Here is an 18,318-nt window from a genome sequence, read left to right on the forward strand (position 1 = left end):
GGTCTCCCTAACAGCCTGGCCCTGCTCCACAAAGCAACCTCAACCTGCACTGGCAAAGCACAGAATGTAAAATGGCTGCCAGATCGGGTTCTGTTATAGGGTGTGGGTGTGACCATGTGCTGAAACTTCTTAATTGGCTGTCCTGTCCCACCTTATGGATGTGTCATGGGTCAAAGTTCAGTGCAATGCAAAAGAATATGGTGCCGGTGGACATCACCATATGTTTGCATGTTCGGCGAATCGCAAATGCGCAAAGTTCGCAGTGAAACGAACCTCAAGGCCATCCTAGTGACCACTGCCATTGTTTTTCTAATTCATTCCTCTTCTAAGCGCTCCCCATTAGAGATGGCCTTGCAGTTCGCCCAGCGGTTGTTACGCAGCGAACTTTGCTCGTTCGCCGAACGGGCGAACATATGGTGATGTCCGCCGGCGCCATATTCTTTTACATTGTGAAGAACTTTGACCCATGACACATCCATAAGGTGGTACAAGACAGCCAATTGAGACGTTTCAGCACATGGACATACTCCCTACCTTATAAATAAACCCAATCTGGCCGCCATTTTATATTCAGTCTTTTGCCAGTGTAGGGAGAGGTTGCTGTGTGGAGCAGGGGCAGACTCAAAGGGACAACAAACGCTAACTAATAGGGCAATAAAAGTCCTTTTAAAGACTGGTATAAGTGTGCTATTGATAGGTCTGACTTACTGAGGGGTGTAATATACTTATAATATAGTTTCTAACACAGAAAGTATATTTTAGTGCATTTGTATTGTGCCGCAGTTGTGTGCGGTTCTGCTGCGATACCGCAACTACACAGAGTACAAACCCCATTGGAAAAAATCTTTTCTACTAGTGTGATATACCAGTTGCCCCCAAAAAATACTGATTGAAGTAGTGGTGTTATATACCAATAATTTACTTTCTATATAGTGCATTTGGGTAGTGCAGCCTTTGTTTATGGTTTTGCTGCGTTACCGCAGCTACAGAGAGTGACAAATGCTATTGAAAAAAATAATTTCTACTGGTGTGATATACCAGTTTCCCCCCCAAAAAAGTGATTGAAGCAGGGGTGTTATATACAAATAATATACTTTCTATGTAGTGCATTTGGGTAGTGCAGCATTTGTTTGCGGTTTTGCTGCGTTACCTCAGCTACATAGTGACAAATGCTTTTGGAACTAATAATTTCTTTTTTTTTTTTTTTTTTTTGAACAATAGTTTTTTTATTAAGATTTACATGAAATAAAAAAAAAAAAAAAAAAGGTTACAGTTGCATGAATACAATCACATGAATACATTCTTAGCAGAGGTATTTTTAGGCACTTGTGAAACTTCTTTTAGAACATTAGAAATTACACTTCATAAGACAGATAAACTGATACCAGTAATAAGAAATGACATCACAGGTACTTCACATAGCAAAATATTAGTGTACAGGTAACTCAACACGATTGAAATGTTATAACCTAATAGACGCATTGGGAGGTATCTTGCACTTATTGTCGTTCAACCACATATCCCAGTTCTTTAGAAAGGTGAGTTTCGAGTTCCTAGATGACGCCCAAATTCCTTCATATAAACAACAATTATCTAGCGTTCTAAGAATTCTCTTGATATTGGGGAGATCACCGGCTTTCCAGCAGGCAGCAATTTTTAGGCGGGTAACAAATATTAGATGGCTAACAATGGATCTATAATGTTGAGGGAGTTCAATAAGGCCTACAGATAAAAGAGCCATCTTAGGAGAGGGAGCGATTTGGGAGCCTGCTAGATGAGATATTAATTCAAAAATTGAGATCCATAAACAACTAACTGATGGGCAGTCCCACCACATGTGTAGGTATGTACCAGGGGCATTACCACATCTCCAACATGCTTGCGACATTTCAGGAAATATTTTATTCAAGTACATAGGGGTTCTGTACCATCTATAAAGTATTTTTCTCGCTCCTTCTAAATGGTCTGAGCATTTGGAAAGCTTAGATACAGAGTTGAAGGTTTCCCCCCATTCCGCTTCTGTGAGAACAGAGCCCAACTCAGAGTTCCACAAGTCCATGATGTGTTGTAATGGATTTGTGCTAGATTCTTTTAGTAATTGATATCCTTTCGTGATACCTTTATCTAGTCTATGTGTCATATGGATCCAGTCCATTAGCGAATGGTTTTGTGAGGTAAATTGAAAGTTTCTTGGGGATTGAAGTAGATGTCTTATTCTAAGGTATTTATAGAAATCTGAGTTGGGAATGCTGAATTCTCTATGAAGATAAGCAAAGTCAACAAAAACTTCATTAATTCTCAATTGACCAATATCTGTAATACCGGAGGATATCCAGTTACCAATCTGAAGGTCTGGTATGGCTAATTCACATATTTCTAGAGGTAGGGAGGAGATTGAAGAAGTAACTAATTTTTCTGTTATAGCAATGACATACCAGATGCTAAAGATTGCATTCAGGGTTGATAGTGAAGAGACATGTTTAATACCAAAGACCGCTGTGGCTGAGAGCCATAAGTTTAAGTCATGGGCACCCATTATATTTTTCTCCAGTACAACCCATTTTTTAGAGGTATCATTTTTAATCAAGTATCTCATTTGATCAAGTATAGAAGAGGCATAGTAGTGTTTAATAGAAGGGGTGTTGAGTCCGCCTGTTTTAAGTGATCTTTGAAGGATGAGACCTTTCACTCTGGGTTTAAATTTCCCCCATATATGTCGGTTGAGTAAGGTTTGTAGTTTAGATAAATATCCTTTGGGAATGGCAATTGGAATATTACGAAACATATAAATAATTTTGGGTAATATCATCATTTTAATTGCTGCTATTCTCCCTAACCATGAAAGAGAGTCCATTCTTAGGTTGTTTAAGGAATCATTTATCTTATTATACAGTGGCCAAAAATTAACTTTGAATAATTTACTAGTAGGGAATGCAAGCTGAATGCCTAGGTATGTCAATGATTCTACAGCCCAGGGGTATTTGTATGAGTTGGAGATTAAGATTTTGGTAGTTCTGGATAACCCCAGGTCAAGAATTTGGGACTTGTTGATATTAACTTTATAGAAGGACGCTTTGCCAAATTTAGTAATTATATTGTTAATAGCATTTAATGCAGTTGCAGGATTTGATGTTAAGATTAACACATCATCTGCAAAAAGGCCTATGCGATGATCTGTGTTCCCCACCGTTAACCCTTTAATGAGAGGGGAGGATCTAATATGTTCCGCAAAGGGTTCCATTGCAAGGGCAAATATTAAAGGGGACATGGGGCACCCTTGTCTAGTTCCATTCTTAATATTGAATGGAGCAGATAAGAAACTAGATGAGTAAATAGAGGCGCTAGGGTTGGAGTATAAGGACATTACCGCAGACAGGAAAAAATCACCAAATCCAAATTTTTTCAAGGTTGCATGAATGTATTTCCAATGTATCCTATCAAACGCCTTCTCCGCGTCCAAGGAGAGGAGCAGAGAAGGCGTTCGTGTAGAGTATGCTACATCTAAAAGATCTATGAACCTCCTAGTGCCATCTGATGATTGCCTGTTGGGGACAAAACCAATTTGGTCATTAGCTATTATAATAATTTCTACTGGAGTGATATACCAGATGCCCCCCTAAAAAAACTGATTGAAGCAGGGGTATTATATACAAATAATACACTTTCTATATAATGCATTTGGGTACTGCATCATTTGTTTGCGGTTTTGCTGTGTTACTGCAGCTACACAGAGTGACAAACGCTATTGGAACAAATAATTTATACTAGTGTAATATACCAGTTGCCCCCCCAAAAAAAATTGATTGAGGCAGGGGTGTTATATGCCAATAAAATACTTTTTACATAGTGCATTTAGGTAGTGCAGCATTTGTTTGTGGTTTTGCCCGCGTTACCTTAGCTACAGAGAGTGACAAACGCTATTGGAACAAATCATTTCTACTGATGTGATATACCAGTTGCCCCACAAAAAAACTGATTGAGGCAGGGGTGTGATAAACCTATATGCTCTTCTATAGGGACTTTTGTCACAGGGTCATTTTGAAAATGACAGCCAGAGGAAGAGGCAGGCCATTCTGCAGGGGTGGTAGAGGTTGGGCAGGGGCACCAGCCCGGAGCCTAAGTAGGAAGTTGCACAAGGTGCGTCTGATTACGTCAAAGGATGCAACAGACTTGGTTGAGTGACTCACTCAGCCTTCCGCTTCTGCACGCTCCTCATCCTCTCTATCTGTACCCTCTTCACTCTGTGATGTGTGCACCATATTCCCTCCACTCGAGTCAGAGGAATTATTTTCCCATGCATTCCAAGACCATACCAATGCGCAGCCATTCTTGGCATCGGATCAAGAAGAGTAGGTATCAACGGTCGCCACCTAGTAGTCTGACGAAATTACCCAGATCAACCTAAGGAGGGTGTTCCCAGCTGTTACTGCCTACTCCGGGATCTCTTATGTCAGAGGGAGAGACAGAGCAGTAGATAGGGAGAAGAAGGAGTAGAAGCAGGCAGAACTTGCAGTGCACAGGAGGCAAAAAGCAGACTGCTAATGTATCTGGAACGAGGCATCTACCATGCATGGTCACATCTGGACTCCCAGGATGCCGGCACATAGCTCCGCAGTGTGGGCTTTTTTTAACGTGTCAGCTGCTGACAATAGTGTTGCCATCTGCAGCCTGTGCTGTCAACGCATAAGTCGCGGTAAGCCCAACACTCACCTAGTGACGACCGCTTTAAGAAAGCATCTGGCCTCCCATCACCGAGCCCAGTGGGAGCAATGCCGTCAGAACCCGCAAAGCTACACTCAAGGCGCTCCACGTCCTGCCTCTTCTTCTTCTCCTCTCTCCTCCCATTTGTCCTCCACTCCACCTTCCACCGTATCGTCATCGCATTAATCTGGCAGAAGGCAGGCTTCCGTGGCCCAAATGTTCGAACGTAAACAGTTGATGACGCCGGATAACCCTCTTGCCCGATGGCTGACCGCTGGTTTGTCGGAAATGATAGCCCGCCAACTACTGCCATAAAAACTGGTGGACTTGGATGCCTTTTGAAAATTTGTGGCCATTGGCACACCGCAATGCAAGTTCAATGGAAGGAAATATTTCTCCCAGAAGGGATCCCAGAGCTATATGGCCACTTTCAGCGGCAAGTGAATATATCTCCGGCACACAGTGTCGGTGCCAAGATACATCTGACCACAGACACGTGGTCCAGCAAACATGGGCAGGGAAGGTACATAAGGTTCTGACGGCAGTCAAGCATGTAACCTGTGGCTCCCGTTTGGATTTGGTGTTACCGCCACCTATTGCATGAAGGCCTGCCTCTTCTTCTCCTTCTCCTCCTACCCCATTCTCCCTCTCCTCCTTGGCTGACTCCTCCTTTTCCACTGCTACCGCCTCTTCCACTGTTTCCCCAAAGCTCCCCAGAACCTATTCGACATGCCAGGTGAGACGTTGCCATGCTGTGCTGCGGCTGTTGTGCTTTGAAGCCAAGAGCCACACCGGTCGTGCACTGCTTTCAGCTATGCGGTCACAGGTCGATCAGTGGATAAAATCGATATCCAATGACCGTGTAATCTACCTTCAGCCACATACTTGATCTTTTATGTACTCTGAAAAATTTGCAATGATTGTGTGGCAAAATCCACATCACTTAAATGCAGCTTTGTCATGGATTTTTATGCAGATTTAACTTCATTGATGCAAAGTGTTAATTCTATTGTGGAAATCTGCAGAATGAACTGACATGCTGTGGATTTAAACATCTGGATTCTTTGCAGATTTTTTTATACACCATATAGATAACATTTTGTCCTGCTCACTGAGATGGCCGCACATGCACAGTTCCATCTTTTAACTGCCTCCTGAGCTGTGATAGGGAGAGCTGAGACACGCCCCATTCGCTGTGATAGGGAGAGCTGAGTCACGCCCCCTTAGCTGTGATAGGGAGAGCTGAGACACGCCCCCTTCGCTGCAGCAGAAAAGACACTCCCCTTGAGCTGACAGCGTGATATAAATCTAGCAGCAATGAATGAGGAGATCTCTGGTGAGGAGAGCTCATGTGAGGTGCAGAGCTGGTTCTAGCTACGTTAGAAAGACATTGTCATGTACTATATGATGTCTGATTTTCATATCTTACATTAGTCATGGGATAACTCCTTTAAGTTTTTGTTAGGTTTTAGCCACCCATACGTGATTTAATGGTGCTTTTGATAGGTGACCACCCCCGCCTTTCCCTTGTCCCCACCTATGCAAAAAATATTGGGGTTAGTTATATATATTTTTTTAACCATCTCTTTCTTTGGCCAAAATGTATTATGCTGTTTGCGCCAGACTTTGATGTACACTGAAAAACAAAGTCACAAATGGCCAAAGCAACAAATTTGCAGTAGAATTTATTACTTTTCTCAATACTTTTTACTTGTTTAGCCTACATTTATTGAAATTAATAGATTAAAAATGGTGCAAAGTTTTGGCTAGGATTAGATTTTTCGACAGTTTGAAATGAACATTAAAAAGCATGTACCCTTTAATAGATTAGGCATAAATCACACAAACTATCTCCTTTAGGTCTCTTTCACATGTCAATGAATCCCCCTCTGACAATACATATACTCATTGATTTTAAAATGTTTTATTTTTTTATTTTTTTTTACACATCCCTGATTCTCCACTGACTGTGGGTCAGTGGAAAAACCATGGAGTGGTACATAATTTTGGTCCATGATGTGGACCAAACATGCCCACTGAAGTCTATGGGTTAGTGAAAACCACTGACACAACAGGGATGGTATTAATGTTCTGTCAGTGATTTCCACGGACCATTGGTAGGAAATATTCTGGAAATTAGAACTAGCAGGGTACATGGAATATATGTGACATACGGAAGGAAAAAGGACATACGGAACAAACACAGATCCTTCATGAACATTTTCTTTGATGAAACACCAATCTTGTCACCTATGCCATCACGGATGTGTGAAAGGAGCCTTACTTAGACATGTGTATGCCACTTTTACTCGCAGTAAATGTGGACCATTGTATTTTTGGAACATGGGAGGAAGCCCACACTGACATAGTATAACTTTAAAAATGCAGATTTTGCTTTTCGGCAAAGGTGACCTTCGCATATGTCTGACGAACTGATTTTGTTTGATGTCAGAACAGATTGAATGCTCTTCTATGTGAGCAGTTTTGACATTGGTTTTGTTAGTTGTGACAAATGATGTCGCTCTGCCTCAGATGAAAACATTTTTATTTTCGTCTATATCGGTTATCCCTGCTGGACCAGGGAAAATAGTGCACTAAACATCATTGGTGTGTCTAGCTCAGGTGTAGATAGCTGGTGGACACAACTGATATATGTGAACTCTATGACCCAGTGTTTGTAATAATAAAAAGGCAAACTTATTGGGAACTGACATAGAGCGTGCAGACCAGCAAAAAGCTTTAGCTACTAGAGAGGGGTCGTTGATCCAGGGAGTTATTCTGAGTGCCTGATTGGAGTCGGGAAGGAATTTTTTATTCCCCTAAAGTGGGAAAAATTGGCTTCTACCTCCCATTTTTTTTTTTGCCTTCCTCTGGATCAACTTGCAGGCCGACAGGCCGAACTGGACGGACAAATGTCTTTTTTCGGCCTTATGTACTATGTTACTATGTTACAATATTTTCTCACAAGCTCTCTATGGCCTGTAGGAAAAAAAACTATAAGATTCTGTCGCATTGGTAGAGGTATCCGGTTAGATTACACAGGATCTTCCCCTCTGTCTCTGAGACATGCTGGAGATGTGGTGCGGAGAGAGGTACAATGCTACATATATGGTGGGGTTGTGACTTGGTTAAACCTTTCTGGGACAAGGTTTTTGAAGTATACCGTAGCATCTCACAGAAAACAGTTAGCAATTATCCTCAGGTGGCACTCCTCTCCATTCTGCCTGGTTCTATTGCTTCTCAAAAGAAAAGCTTATTGAGATTTTGCATCTCCACAGCCAGATCGGTAATACCTCAACACTAGCGCATGACACTTGTCCCTACTATGATGGAATGGTTCCAGGAAATGTTTTATATTGCTAGGATGGAAGAGATTTCTTCAGAAGCTTATGATGAGTCCTCCACATATCTCGAGATTTGGTTGAAATGGGTTGGCTTCCAGCAGGGCAGTTTCTAGGGAAATTTACCAACAGGGCGAACAGAAAAAAAGCACCCCTCCGATTGTGGGCGTTTCTCTGCCATACCCCATTGTAGTTGATGGGGGCGGCGGGCATTCAGTCTGCAGTGCCGGGTCCAGTGAATTCCGGCAGGCTGCTCTCAGCTGCAGCCGCCTGCCAGAATCACTTATGCAGTTGTGAAAGTAGCCTAATACAGCCCCACATACCTCTTACATCCAGTAATGTCTTCCTTTGATGTTCTCTTTCTATATCTTCTCCATTCAGACCAGACCACCATGATGATTTATATCAGCCATCTCTTCTCTCTGCAGAGTTTGACAGACATCTTAGTTTCCTACTTTTCCATCATCCTCCGACCTTCTCAACATCCCATCATGCACCCCCAAAACTATAATGCATAAATTGATAATACTAATTACACACAAATAGCGCCCCCTTCAATAATTATTGGAACACAATGCTCTAAAAATAACTGTACCCAGCAAATAGTGTCCCTGACACTAATAGTGTAACCATAATGTCCCCCAAAAACAACTGTGCTAAGCTGATACTGTGCCAGGGTGCCCCCACAGTAATAGTGCTCCCAAATAGTGATAATACTGTGCCAGAATGCACTTAGTAGTGATAGTGCTCCTACAGTGCTCCCAACAGTAATTGTGTCCCAGAAGTATGGATATAATGCTCCCATAGTCCCCCAGTTGTGATAAAGCCCACCATAATGCCCTTGGTAGTAATAATTCTAGTTATTGTGTGCTCCAGTGCAAAAAATGCCCTATTGTGTGTCAGTAAAAAAAATAAAAAAAATAAAAATAAAAACATCTTAGTGCCCCCAGTAGAGCCAATGTTCCCAGAATGCCCTCATGTGTTCCAATGACCCATACTGTGTGCCACTAGAAAAACACTTAGTGCCCCCAGTTGAGCTTAGGTGCCCATAGTGCCCCTATAATTTGTGACAGTATAAAATACTCCTATATAGTGCCTCCAGAAGATGCCCATAGTGCTCCTCCCCTGTCCCCATAGTGTCCTCCATAATGTGCCAGTATAAACTGCCCCTATAGACTGCTCCACATAGATGCCCTCATAATGCTCCTCTCCCCCTTCCCCATAGTGGCACCAGAATGGTTGCCAGTATTAAATGCCCCTATATAATGTCCCCATAGTGCTCTTCTCCCCCACTTCTCCATAGTGCCCCCATAATGCGTGCCAGTAAATAGGGACCCCAGTAAATGCCCCCATAGTGCACCTTTGCCCCCCACTTCTCCATAGAGCCCCCCATAATGAGAGCCAGTATATAGAGCTCCCAGTAGATGCATCCCCTCTTCTCCATAGTGCCCCCCATATTGTGCCAGTATATTGGGCCCCATAGTGCTTCCCCTCTTCTCCATAGTCCCCCCCATATTGTGCCAGTATATTGGGCCCCCATAGTGCTTCCCCTCTTCTCCATAGTGCGCCCCATATTGTGCCAGTATATAGGGCCCCCAGTAGATGCATCCCCTCTTCTCCATAGTGACCCCCATATTGTGTCAGTATATAGGGCCCCCAGTAGATGCATCCCCTCTTCTCCATAGTGATCCCCATATTGTGTCAGTATATAGGGCCCCCAGTAGATGCGTCCCCTCTTCTCCATAGTGACCCCCATATTGTGCCAGTATATAGGGCCCCCATAGTGCTTTCCCTCTTCTCCATAGTGCCCCCTCCATATTGTACCAGTCTATAGAGCCCTCATAGTGCTTCCCTCTTCTCTATAGTCCCCCCATATTGTGCTATTATATAGGGCCCCCATAGTGCTTTCCCTCTTCTCCATAGTGCCTCCTCCATATTGTGTCAGTATATAGGGCCCCCATAGTTCCCCTCCATATTGTGCCAGTATATAGGGCCCCCAGTAGATGCGTCCCCTCTTCTCCATAGTGTTCTCCCATATTGTGCCAGTAAATAGGGCCCCCATAGTGCTTTTCCTCTTCTCCATAGTGCCCCCTCCATATTGTGTCAGTATATAGAGCCCCCATAGTACCCCTCCATATTGTGCCAGTATATAGGGCCCCCACCCCCCTTCTTGCCATACTGTACTATAATAAAAACAATAAACACATATACTTACCTTATGCTGCTTAGCGATGCGATGCAGGCCTCTTCCGATCTGTGTCCTGCTCTGTACGGCTCAGGCGGCGCGATGACATCATCGCGCCGCCTGCAACGGCCTCTGATAGGCTACAGGCTTAGTGCCTATAGCCTGTCAGAGGAAGGGCCAAGGGAGACACCTCTCCCCTGCTCCTAAGCACCGTTCATCTGTATTGCTGTCCTGAGGACAGCGATACAGATGAATCTGGAGATGAGCGCTTCCACAATGGAAGCACTCATCTCCACTCCTGCTGCCTCCGGACAGAAAGGGCCCCCCTCCGGCGCTGGGCCCTGTTGATGGCGCCCCCCCCTCTTCTGTCCTGAGTGATGCGCCCCGGGCGGTCGCACCCCTCGACTTTTACTCCTTACTTACTGTTAGAGTGCAGTGGTTTATCATGGACAGAGTTTAGCCTTAAAGAGGTACCCCGGCTGAGAATTATATAACTTTCCCCAACTCCCCGCTCCCGGGGTATGTATATATATATATATATATATACATACATACATTTTTATATATATATATATATATATATATTGAATTTTTCACTTCTCTCTTTCCTTCTCTCTCTCTCTCTCTTCCTCTTTCTTCTTCCTCTCTCTTTCTGTTTCCCTATCTATCTTCCTTCTTTTTTTTTCCATTCTGGTTTCCAGCTTTTTTTACTTTGTTCTTTTTTTCCCTTCAATATATCTAGTAATGTATATGCTATGCTGGATATGTTGGTGACTATGAACAGTCGATGATTACTACTGTATGCCCTGTGTAATACACACCTGCATCTGTGTGCTTGATTTCCTAATACCTCTTGTGAGGATTACATCGTGTATGATGGTATAATGTTCAATAAAAAATGTTTAAACATAAAAAGGCAAACTACAAATATGCTAATGTGGTTGTGCCCTGATGGTATTTTAAGCATTGTGCCATTGTGCTTCCCATAGCTAGATGCTGTCCAGCTGCTGATTTCTAATTAATACTGGATTTATTATGTCTTGTAGGTGCCCATGTTTTTATAGTTCACTTTTCCGCAAAGCTTGTGAGGCTGCATTCTGTGCATATGTCAACACATCCGCCACATTATCTTCTATTTGGATACAAATGGATACAGTGACATTAAGAGCAAACAATTCAATCTGTTTTTTTTTTGTTGCTGTTTCCTCTAGAGTATAATTGAACTCCAGTGTGCTCCTATACCAATCAGTCATTTATAGGTTTACATGTGCTAATGCCCTTTTATTTTATGATAAAATGAAAGCAAATGGTGACATAATGATTGAGTGTAATGTGAATCCTCTTCATGTAGAACTGTATACCGGATAAGAAACTGAGTAGAAAATTAACTCAACCTAAAATATGTACTTATTCAACATTTTCTCATTTATTGTTCATGCACATAGTAGCATTACAATTTTATTTTGTAGAGGAAAAGACAAAACATGGGGTGCTCCCCTTGTGCATTACTCCCAGACTCTTACCTGTCAATCATCAGGTACTCTTTACCTGATGAAGATGACGGACCTGCCGTTGAGACACAATGTGCAATAGCTGTATATAAATAGCAGCAATTATACTTCATAATTATAATCTTTATTTATATAGCACCAACATATTCTGCAGCGCTTTAAAATCAGGGGCTTCAAGTACAAACAGAGCCTTAAATGACATTGCAACAAACAGGTCAACAATTAAAACAAGAGGAATCAGAGCTCTGCTCGCAAGAGCTTACAAAACAATCTATACGCCCATTGTTAACAGTTATGTAAAATTGCCTCTACATCTTCATACACATCAAATTTTATTTGGAGGGCATACAAAGGGGTTTTTCTTACTCCTCTTCCCAGCTGTGGTAAAACTACAACTCCCAAGATGCCCCTCTTGCTTGGCTGCTCGCAGAACTCCATAGAAATAAATGGAGCATGCTGGGAGTCGTAGTTTCACCACAGCTGGAGTGCCAAGGTTAGCCATCACTGCCCTAGAGGCATCACTTACAGCACCTGCTAAATATTTTTCATGCAAATAAGGTCATTGGAGCACCAAGGGGCTGACCTAGCCCCTTAGAGAACCGCTTCACCTCCTCCTCTCCCCGTTGCCACTCCCCTTTATGGCCTGATTGACAGGGCCAGGCATTCTCAGCAAGACTTCATAGGTGCATGCGCTGTTCATCTCAAGAGGATCTCCCCCAGAGATCTGCACTGCGCAAGTGCCAATCCCATCATGCCATCACCAAGTTTCCTGCGCAAACGTTAGATTTCATGGCCAGGCATCTGAACAGTGAGGATGCCTGGCCCTGTCAATCAGGCCATGAGGGACAGAAGCAACAGTGGAGAGAAGGAGGTGGAGCAGTGGTCTAAGGGGCTAGGACAGCACTGACCACCTTAGTTGGATAAAAATAAAAGTAATAATTATGCTCCAATGGTACACCTGCTTGGCTATAAAGGGCTCATTTTATTTACTATGATCAACCCTCCAGATGTTAGCTGAAGGTCTATGGGAAATATGAAACTCAGGAAACAAAAGCAAGGCTGACCCATTTCTCTTTTTCCACACCAGTTTTTGGCATGGAAATGGCTTAAATTTACGCTAGCCAGAGTTAAAGGGGTTAGCCAATCCTATAAAAGCCCCCCCATATGCCGGGCACCCTATACTGAATATACTTACCTGGGTCGCCGCTCCCTGCGCCGCTCCTGGTCCCAGCACCACCGCTGCTGCTTCTCTCCGTGTGCGGATGAAAACATACGGTGTCGGGGGGAGCAGCCAATGGCAGGCGGGGATGGGGACGAGACTCCCTACCATCACCTGCATTGCTAGGAAGGCTCTCCCCCATCCCTGCCTGCCATTGGCTGCTCCCCCCCCCCCCCCCCCAACACCGGATTTTTTCATCCATGAATGGGGAGAAGCAGCAGCGACAGTGCGGGAACCAAGAGCGTCGTGGGGCGCCACGCCAGGTAAGTATATTCAGTGTGGGGGCCTGGCATATTGGGGAGCTTTTTATAGGATTGAATAACCCCTTCAAGTTTGTTCACAGATTGCCTGCATCTCTACATAACTTCCTCTGATTGCACAGAAAAAATGCTACAAAAACAGCAGCAAAAACAAAACAATTATTGTGTTTATTTACAGGTAAAAAATGTCAGAGCCAGATTCATGTGTGTAAGGACCCTAGGACTGGCTTATGAAATGCCAGCCTTAATAAATGTGCTCCTATGTTTATATCATAGGTTACTGATATTTCTTTTTAAATGTAGTTACCCTCAATGTTTTAATATTGCAGATCTTCATCAAGCTGCAGACTTTCACCAGCAGCTTCAGAAAATCGTTGCAGGACGTCAGATGGATTAATATGCAGTGGCAGAGGCAAATGTGACTGTGGGGTTTGTGTGTGTGAAGTGAAAGAACCTGGTAAATACTATGGGCCTTTATGCGAGTGCCATGACTGGGTATGTCACACCTATGATGGACAAGTTTGTGGAGGTAAGTTAACTGAAATCTTGAATAGACAAATCGAGCCTAAAGTTTTGAATGATCCAAGACAGTTCACTTGCACTAAATCAAGTAACAAGTTAATGCAGGACCTGTGGGATATGAATAATAACTTCTAGGGCGATTTTCCATTTGAACTGGCCTTGACCAAAGGACTCAAGATTTTTCTAATTAAAATGGGCAGTGCACAGCAATTAAATGTTAAATGTCAGAATTAGCACTTAGGGGGCTAACATTTCTAATTGGAGTAAGAGCCCCACCAAGGGCAGACGTAGACAGCAGAGGACCCCTGTGCCAGAATAGTCTGAGTCCCTTGAGGGGCTTACCATAGTGCTCCTTACTGTGGCTAGTTTCACACTACCGTTTACGAACCAGCAAACTGTTCCGGCAGGGAACAGCCTGCCAGATGTCTCTGCATTCCGGCATTGCCGGGAGCTTAAACGTTGCCATATGGCCCCATTAACTATAATGGGCACTGATGGAGCTCCAGCTACAACCTGGCAAATATGCCGAGAATCGGCCGGAAGAGATAACAGCCAGGACAGCTTGCCAGAACCTAAGCGCTAGTGTGAAACTAGCCTGTGACTCTCTAGTCAATCCATATGATGAATCAGTTCATCAGTAATTCTGAGCTAAAGAAACCTTGGTGCCTTTGTTATTGTAGTTTGGGGCCCCTTATATAAAGGGCCCCTGTGCAGCTGTACAGGCTGCACCAATGGTATGACTGCCCCTGATCCCCACCATTCAGGTATTGATGGCTCCCATGTGAACACAGCATTCGGTTGGGTTAAAGGTGTTCTGCAGTTTGTTTAAACTGATGATCTATCCTCTGATTAGATCAACAGCATCTGATCGGCGGGGGTCCAACAGCTGTTTGAGAAGGCAGCAGCGCTACAGCACCGCTGGCCCAGTGATGTCATGACTAGTATCAACTGGCCTGGGCGCGGCTAAGCTCCATTCAAGTGAACGGAGTTTAGCCCTGCCCAGGCCAGTTGATACAAGTCGTGACATCATGGGCCACCGGTAAGCAATGAGAAGGCCTCGGCGCTGCTATAGTGCAGCTGCCTTCTCAAACAGCTGATCAGCGGGGGTCCCGGGTGTCAGACCCCCACCGATCAGATGCTGATGATCCATCCAGAGGATAGATCATCAGTTTAAACAAAGTGCAGAACCCCTTTAAGCACTGTTTCAGAAAGATTCTGAAGTGGTTCCTGTGCACTTTTTTAGCCGTTGATACAAGAACCAGCTCATAGGTTGTTATAGAGATCCACATCTAACAATTAGTAAAACTAGTTAGTTTCCTGCATCTCCTTGACATAGTTTTTGACTTTGACTTTTTGTTAAAGGGGTTGTCTGATTTCCCATATTGATAACCTATCCTCAGGATAGGTCATCATTATCAGATCAGAGGAGGTCCGAATCCAGACACCCCCGCTGATCAGCTGTTTGAAGAGACCATAACATTCATACAAGCACTGCGTTCTCTTCACTGTTTATCTGCATGCCGTCGACATTGCAGCAGAGGTGCATGTAATTAAAACTGCCTCGTCTCAATCAAGTGAATGGGACGGAGCAGCTCTAATTACGCTGCAGTACTGCTGCAATGTTGAGAGCATGCAGATAAATAGTAACGAGAATGCTGTGCTTGTATGAGCGCTGCAGTCTCTTCAAACAGTTGATCGCCAGGGGTGTCTGAAGTTGGACCCCTTCTGATCTGATAATGATGACCTATCCTGAGGATAAGATATCAGTATGGAAAACAAGACAACCCTTTTAACCACTTCAGCCCCGCTAGGTGAAACCCCCTTCATGACCAGGCCACTTTTTACACTTCGGCACTACACTCCTTTCACCGTTTATCGCTCGGTCATGCAATTTACCACCCAAATGAATTTTACCTCCTTTTCTTCTCACTAATAGAGCTTTCATTTGGTGGTATTTTATTGCTGCTGACATTTTTACTTTTTTTGTTATTAATCAAAATGTAACGATTTTTTTGCAAAAAAATGACATTTTTCACTTTCAGCTGTGAAATTTTGCAAAAAAAACGACATCCATATATAAATTTATAGTTCTACATGTCTTTGATAAAAAAAAAATGTTTGGGCAAAAAAAAATGGTTTGGGTAAAAGTTATAGCGTTTACAAACTATGGTACAAAAATGTGAATTTCCGCTTTTTGAAACGGCTCTGATTTTCTGAGCACCTGTCATGTTTCCTGAGGTTCTACAATGCCCAAACAGTAGAAAAACCCCACAAATGACCCCATTTCGGAAAATAGACACCCTAAGGTATTCGCTGATGGGCATAGTGAGTTCATAGAACTTTTTATTTTTTGTCACAAGTTAGCGGAAAATGATGATGATTTTTTCTTTTTTTTCTTTTCTTACAAAGTCTCATATTGCACTAACTTGCGACAAAAAATAAAAAATTCTAGGAACTCACCATGCCCCTCACAGAATACCTTGGGGTGTCTTCTTTCCAAAATGGGGTCACTTGTGGGGTAGTTATACTGCCCTGGCAATTTAGGGGCCCAAATGTGTGAGAAGAACTTTGCAATCAAAATGTGTAAAAAATGACCGGTGAAATCCGAAAGGTGCACTTTGGAATATGTGCCCCTTTGCCCACCTTGGCTGCAAAAAAGTGTCACACATGTGGTATCGCCGTACTCAGGAGAAGTTGGGGAATGTGTTTTGGGGTGTCATTTTACATATACCCATGCTGGGTGAGAGAAATATCTTGGCAAAAGACAACTTTTCCCATTTTTTTATACAAAGTTGGCATTTGACCAAGATATTTTTCTCACCCAGCATGGGTATATGTAAAATGACACCCCAAAACACATTCCCCAACTTCTCCTGAGTACGGCGATACCACATGTGTGACACTTTATTGCAGCCTAGGTGGGCAAAGGGGCACATATTCCAAAGTGCACCTTTCGGGTTTCGCCGGTCATTTTTTACACATTTTAATTGCAAGGTACTTCTCACACATTTGGGCCCCTAAATTGCCAGGGCAGTATAACTACGCCACAAGTGACCCCATTTTGGAAAGAAGACACCCCAAGGTATTCCGTGAGGGGCACTGCGAGTTCCTAGATTTATTTATTTTTTGTCACAAGTTAGCGGAAAATGATGATTTTTTTTTTCTTCTCTTTTTTCCTTACAAAGTCTCATATTCCACTAACTTGCGACAAAAAATAAAAAATTCTAGGAACTCGCCATGCCCCTCTCGGAATACCTTGGGGTGTCTTCTTTCCAAAATGGGGTCACTTGTGGCGTAGTTATACTGCCCTGGCAATTTAGGGGCCCATATGTGTGAGAAGTACTTTGCAATCAAAATCTGTAAAAAATGACCGGTGAAATCCGAAAGGTGCACTTTGGAATATGCGCCCCTTTGCCCACCTTGGCATCAAAAAAGTGTCACACATCTGGTATCGCCGTACTCAGGAGAAGTTGGGGAATGTGTTTTGGGGTGTCATTTTACATATACCCATGCTGGGTGAGAGAAATATCTTGGCAAACGACAACTTTTCCCATTTTTTTATACAAAGTTGGCATTTGACCAAGATATTTTTCTCACCCAGCATGGGTATATGTAAAATGACACCCCAAAACACATTCCCCAACTTCTCCTGAGTACGGCGATACCACATGTGTGACACTTTATTGCAGCCTAGGTGGGCAAAGGGGCACATATTCCAAAGTGCACCTTTCGGATTTTGCAGGCCATTTTTTACACATTTTGATTGCAAAGTTCTTCTCACACATTTGGGCCCCTAAATTGCCAGGGCAGTATAACTACGCCACAAGTGACCCCATTTTGGAAAGAAGACACCCTAAGGTATTCCGTGAGGGGCACTGCGAGTTCCTAGAATTTTTTTTTTTTTGTCACAAGTTAGCGGAAAATGATGATGTTTTTTTTTCTTCTCTTTTTTTCTTACAAAGTCTCATATTGCACTAACTTGCGACAAAAAATAAAAAATTCTAGGAACTCACCATGCCCCTCACAGAATACCTTGGGGTGTCTTCTTTCCAAAATGGGGTCACTTGTGGGGTAGTTATACTGCCCTGGCAATTTAGGGGCCCAAATGTGTGAGAAGTACTTTGCAATCAAAATGTGTAAAAAATGGCCTGCAAAATCCGAAAGGTGCACTTTGGAATATGTGCCCCTTTGCCCACCTTGGCATCAAAAAAGTGTCACACATCTGGTATCACCGTACTCAGGAGAAGTTGGGAAATGTGTTTTGGGGTGTCATTTTACATATACCCATGCTGGGTGAGAGAAATATGTTGGCAAAAGACAACTTTTCCCATTTTTTTATACAAAGTTGGCATTTGACCAAGATATTTATCTCACCCAGCATGGGTATATGTAAAATGACACCCAAAAACACATTCCCCAACTTCTTCTGAGTACGGCGATACCAGATGTGTCACACTTTTTTGCAGCCTAGATGCGCAAAGGTGCCCAAATTCCTTTTAGGAGGGCATTTTTAGACATTTGGATCCCAGACTTCTTCTCACGCTTTAGGGCCCCTAAAAAGCCAGGGCAGTATAAATAC

The 18,318-nt window shown here is 43.2% G+C and overlaps 1 protein-coding gene across 1 annotated transcript in view; it reads left to right on the forward strand.

Annotated features, from left to right (window-relative positions):
• ITGBL1 (integrin subunit beta like 1) overlaps positions 1-18,318 on the forward strand; it is a 500,642-nt gene that overhangs the window by 38,268 nt on the left and 444,056 nt on the right. Inside the window, exon 2 of the mRNA XM_044286160.1 lies at positions 13,547-13,746. Coding sequence (XP_044142095.1) covers positions 13,547-13,746 — 200 coding nt within the window. The remainder of the gene's footprint in view (positions 1-13,546; positions 13,747-18,318) is intronic.

Source organism: Bufo gargarizans, chromosome 3 (genome assembly GCF_014858855.1).
Source record: "Bufo gargarizans isolate SCDJY-AF-19 chromosome 3, ASM1485885v1, whole genome shotgun sequence".
NCBI classification, from domain to species: domain Eukaryota; kingdom Metazoa; phylum Chordata; class Amphibia; order Anura; family Bufonidae; genus Bufo; species Bufo gargarizans.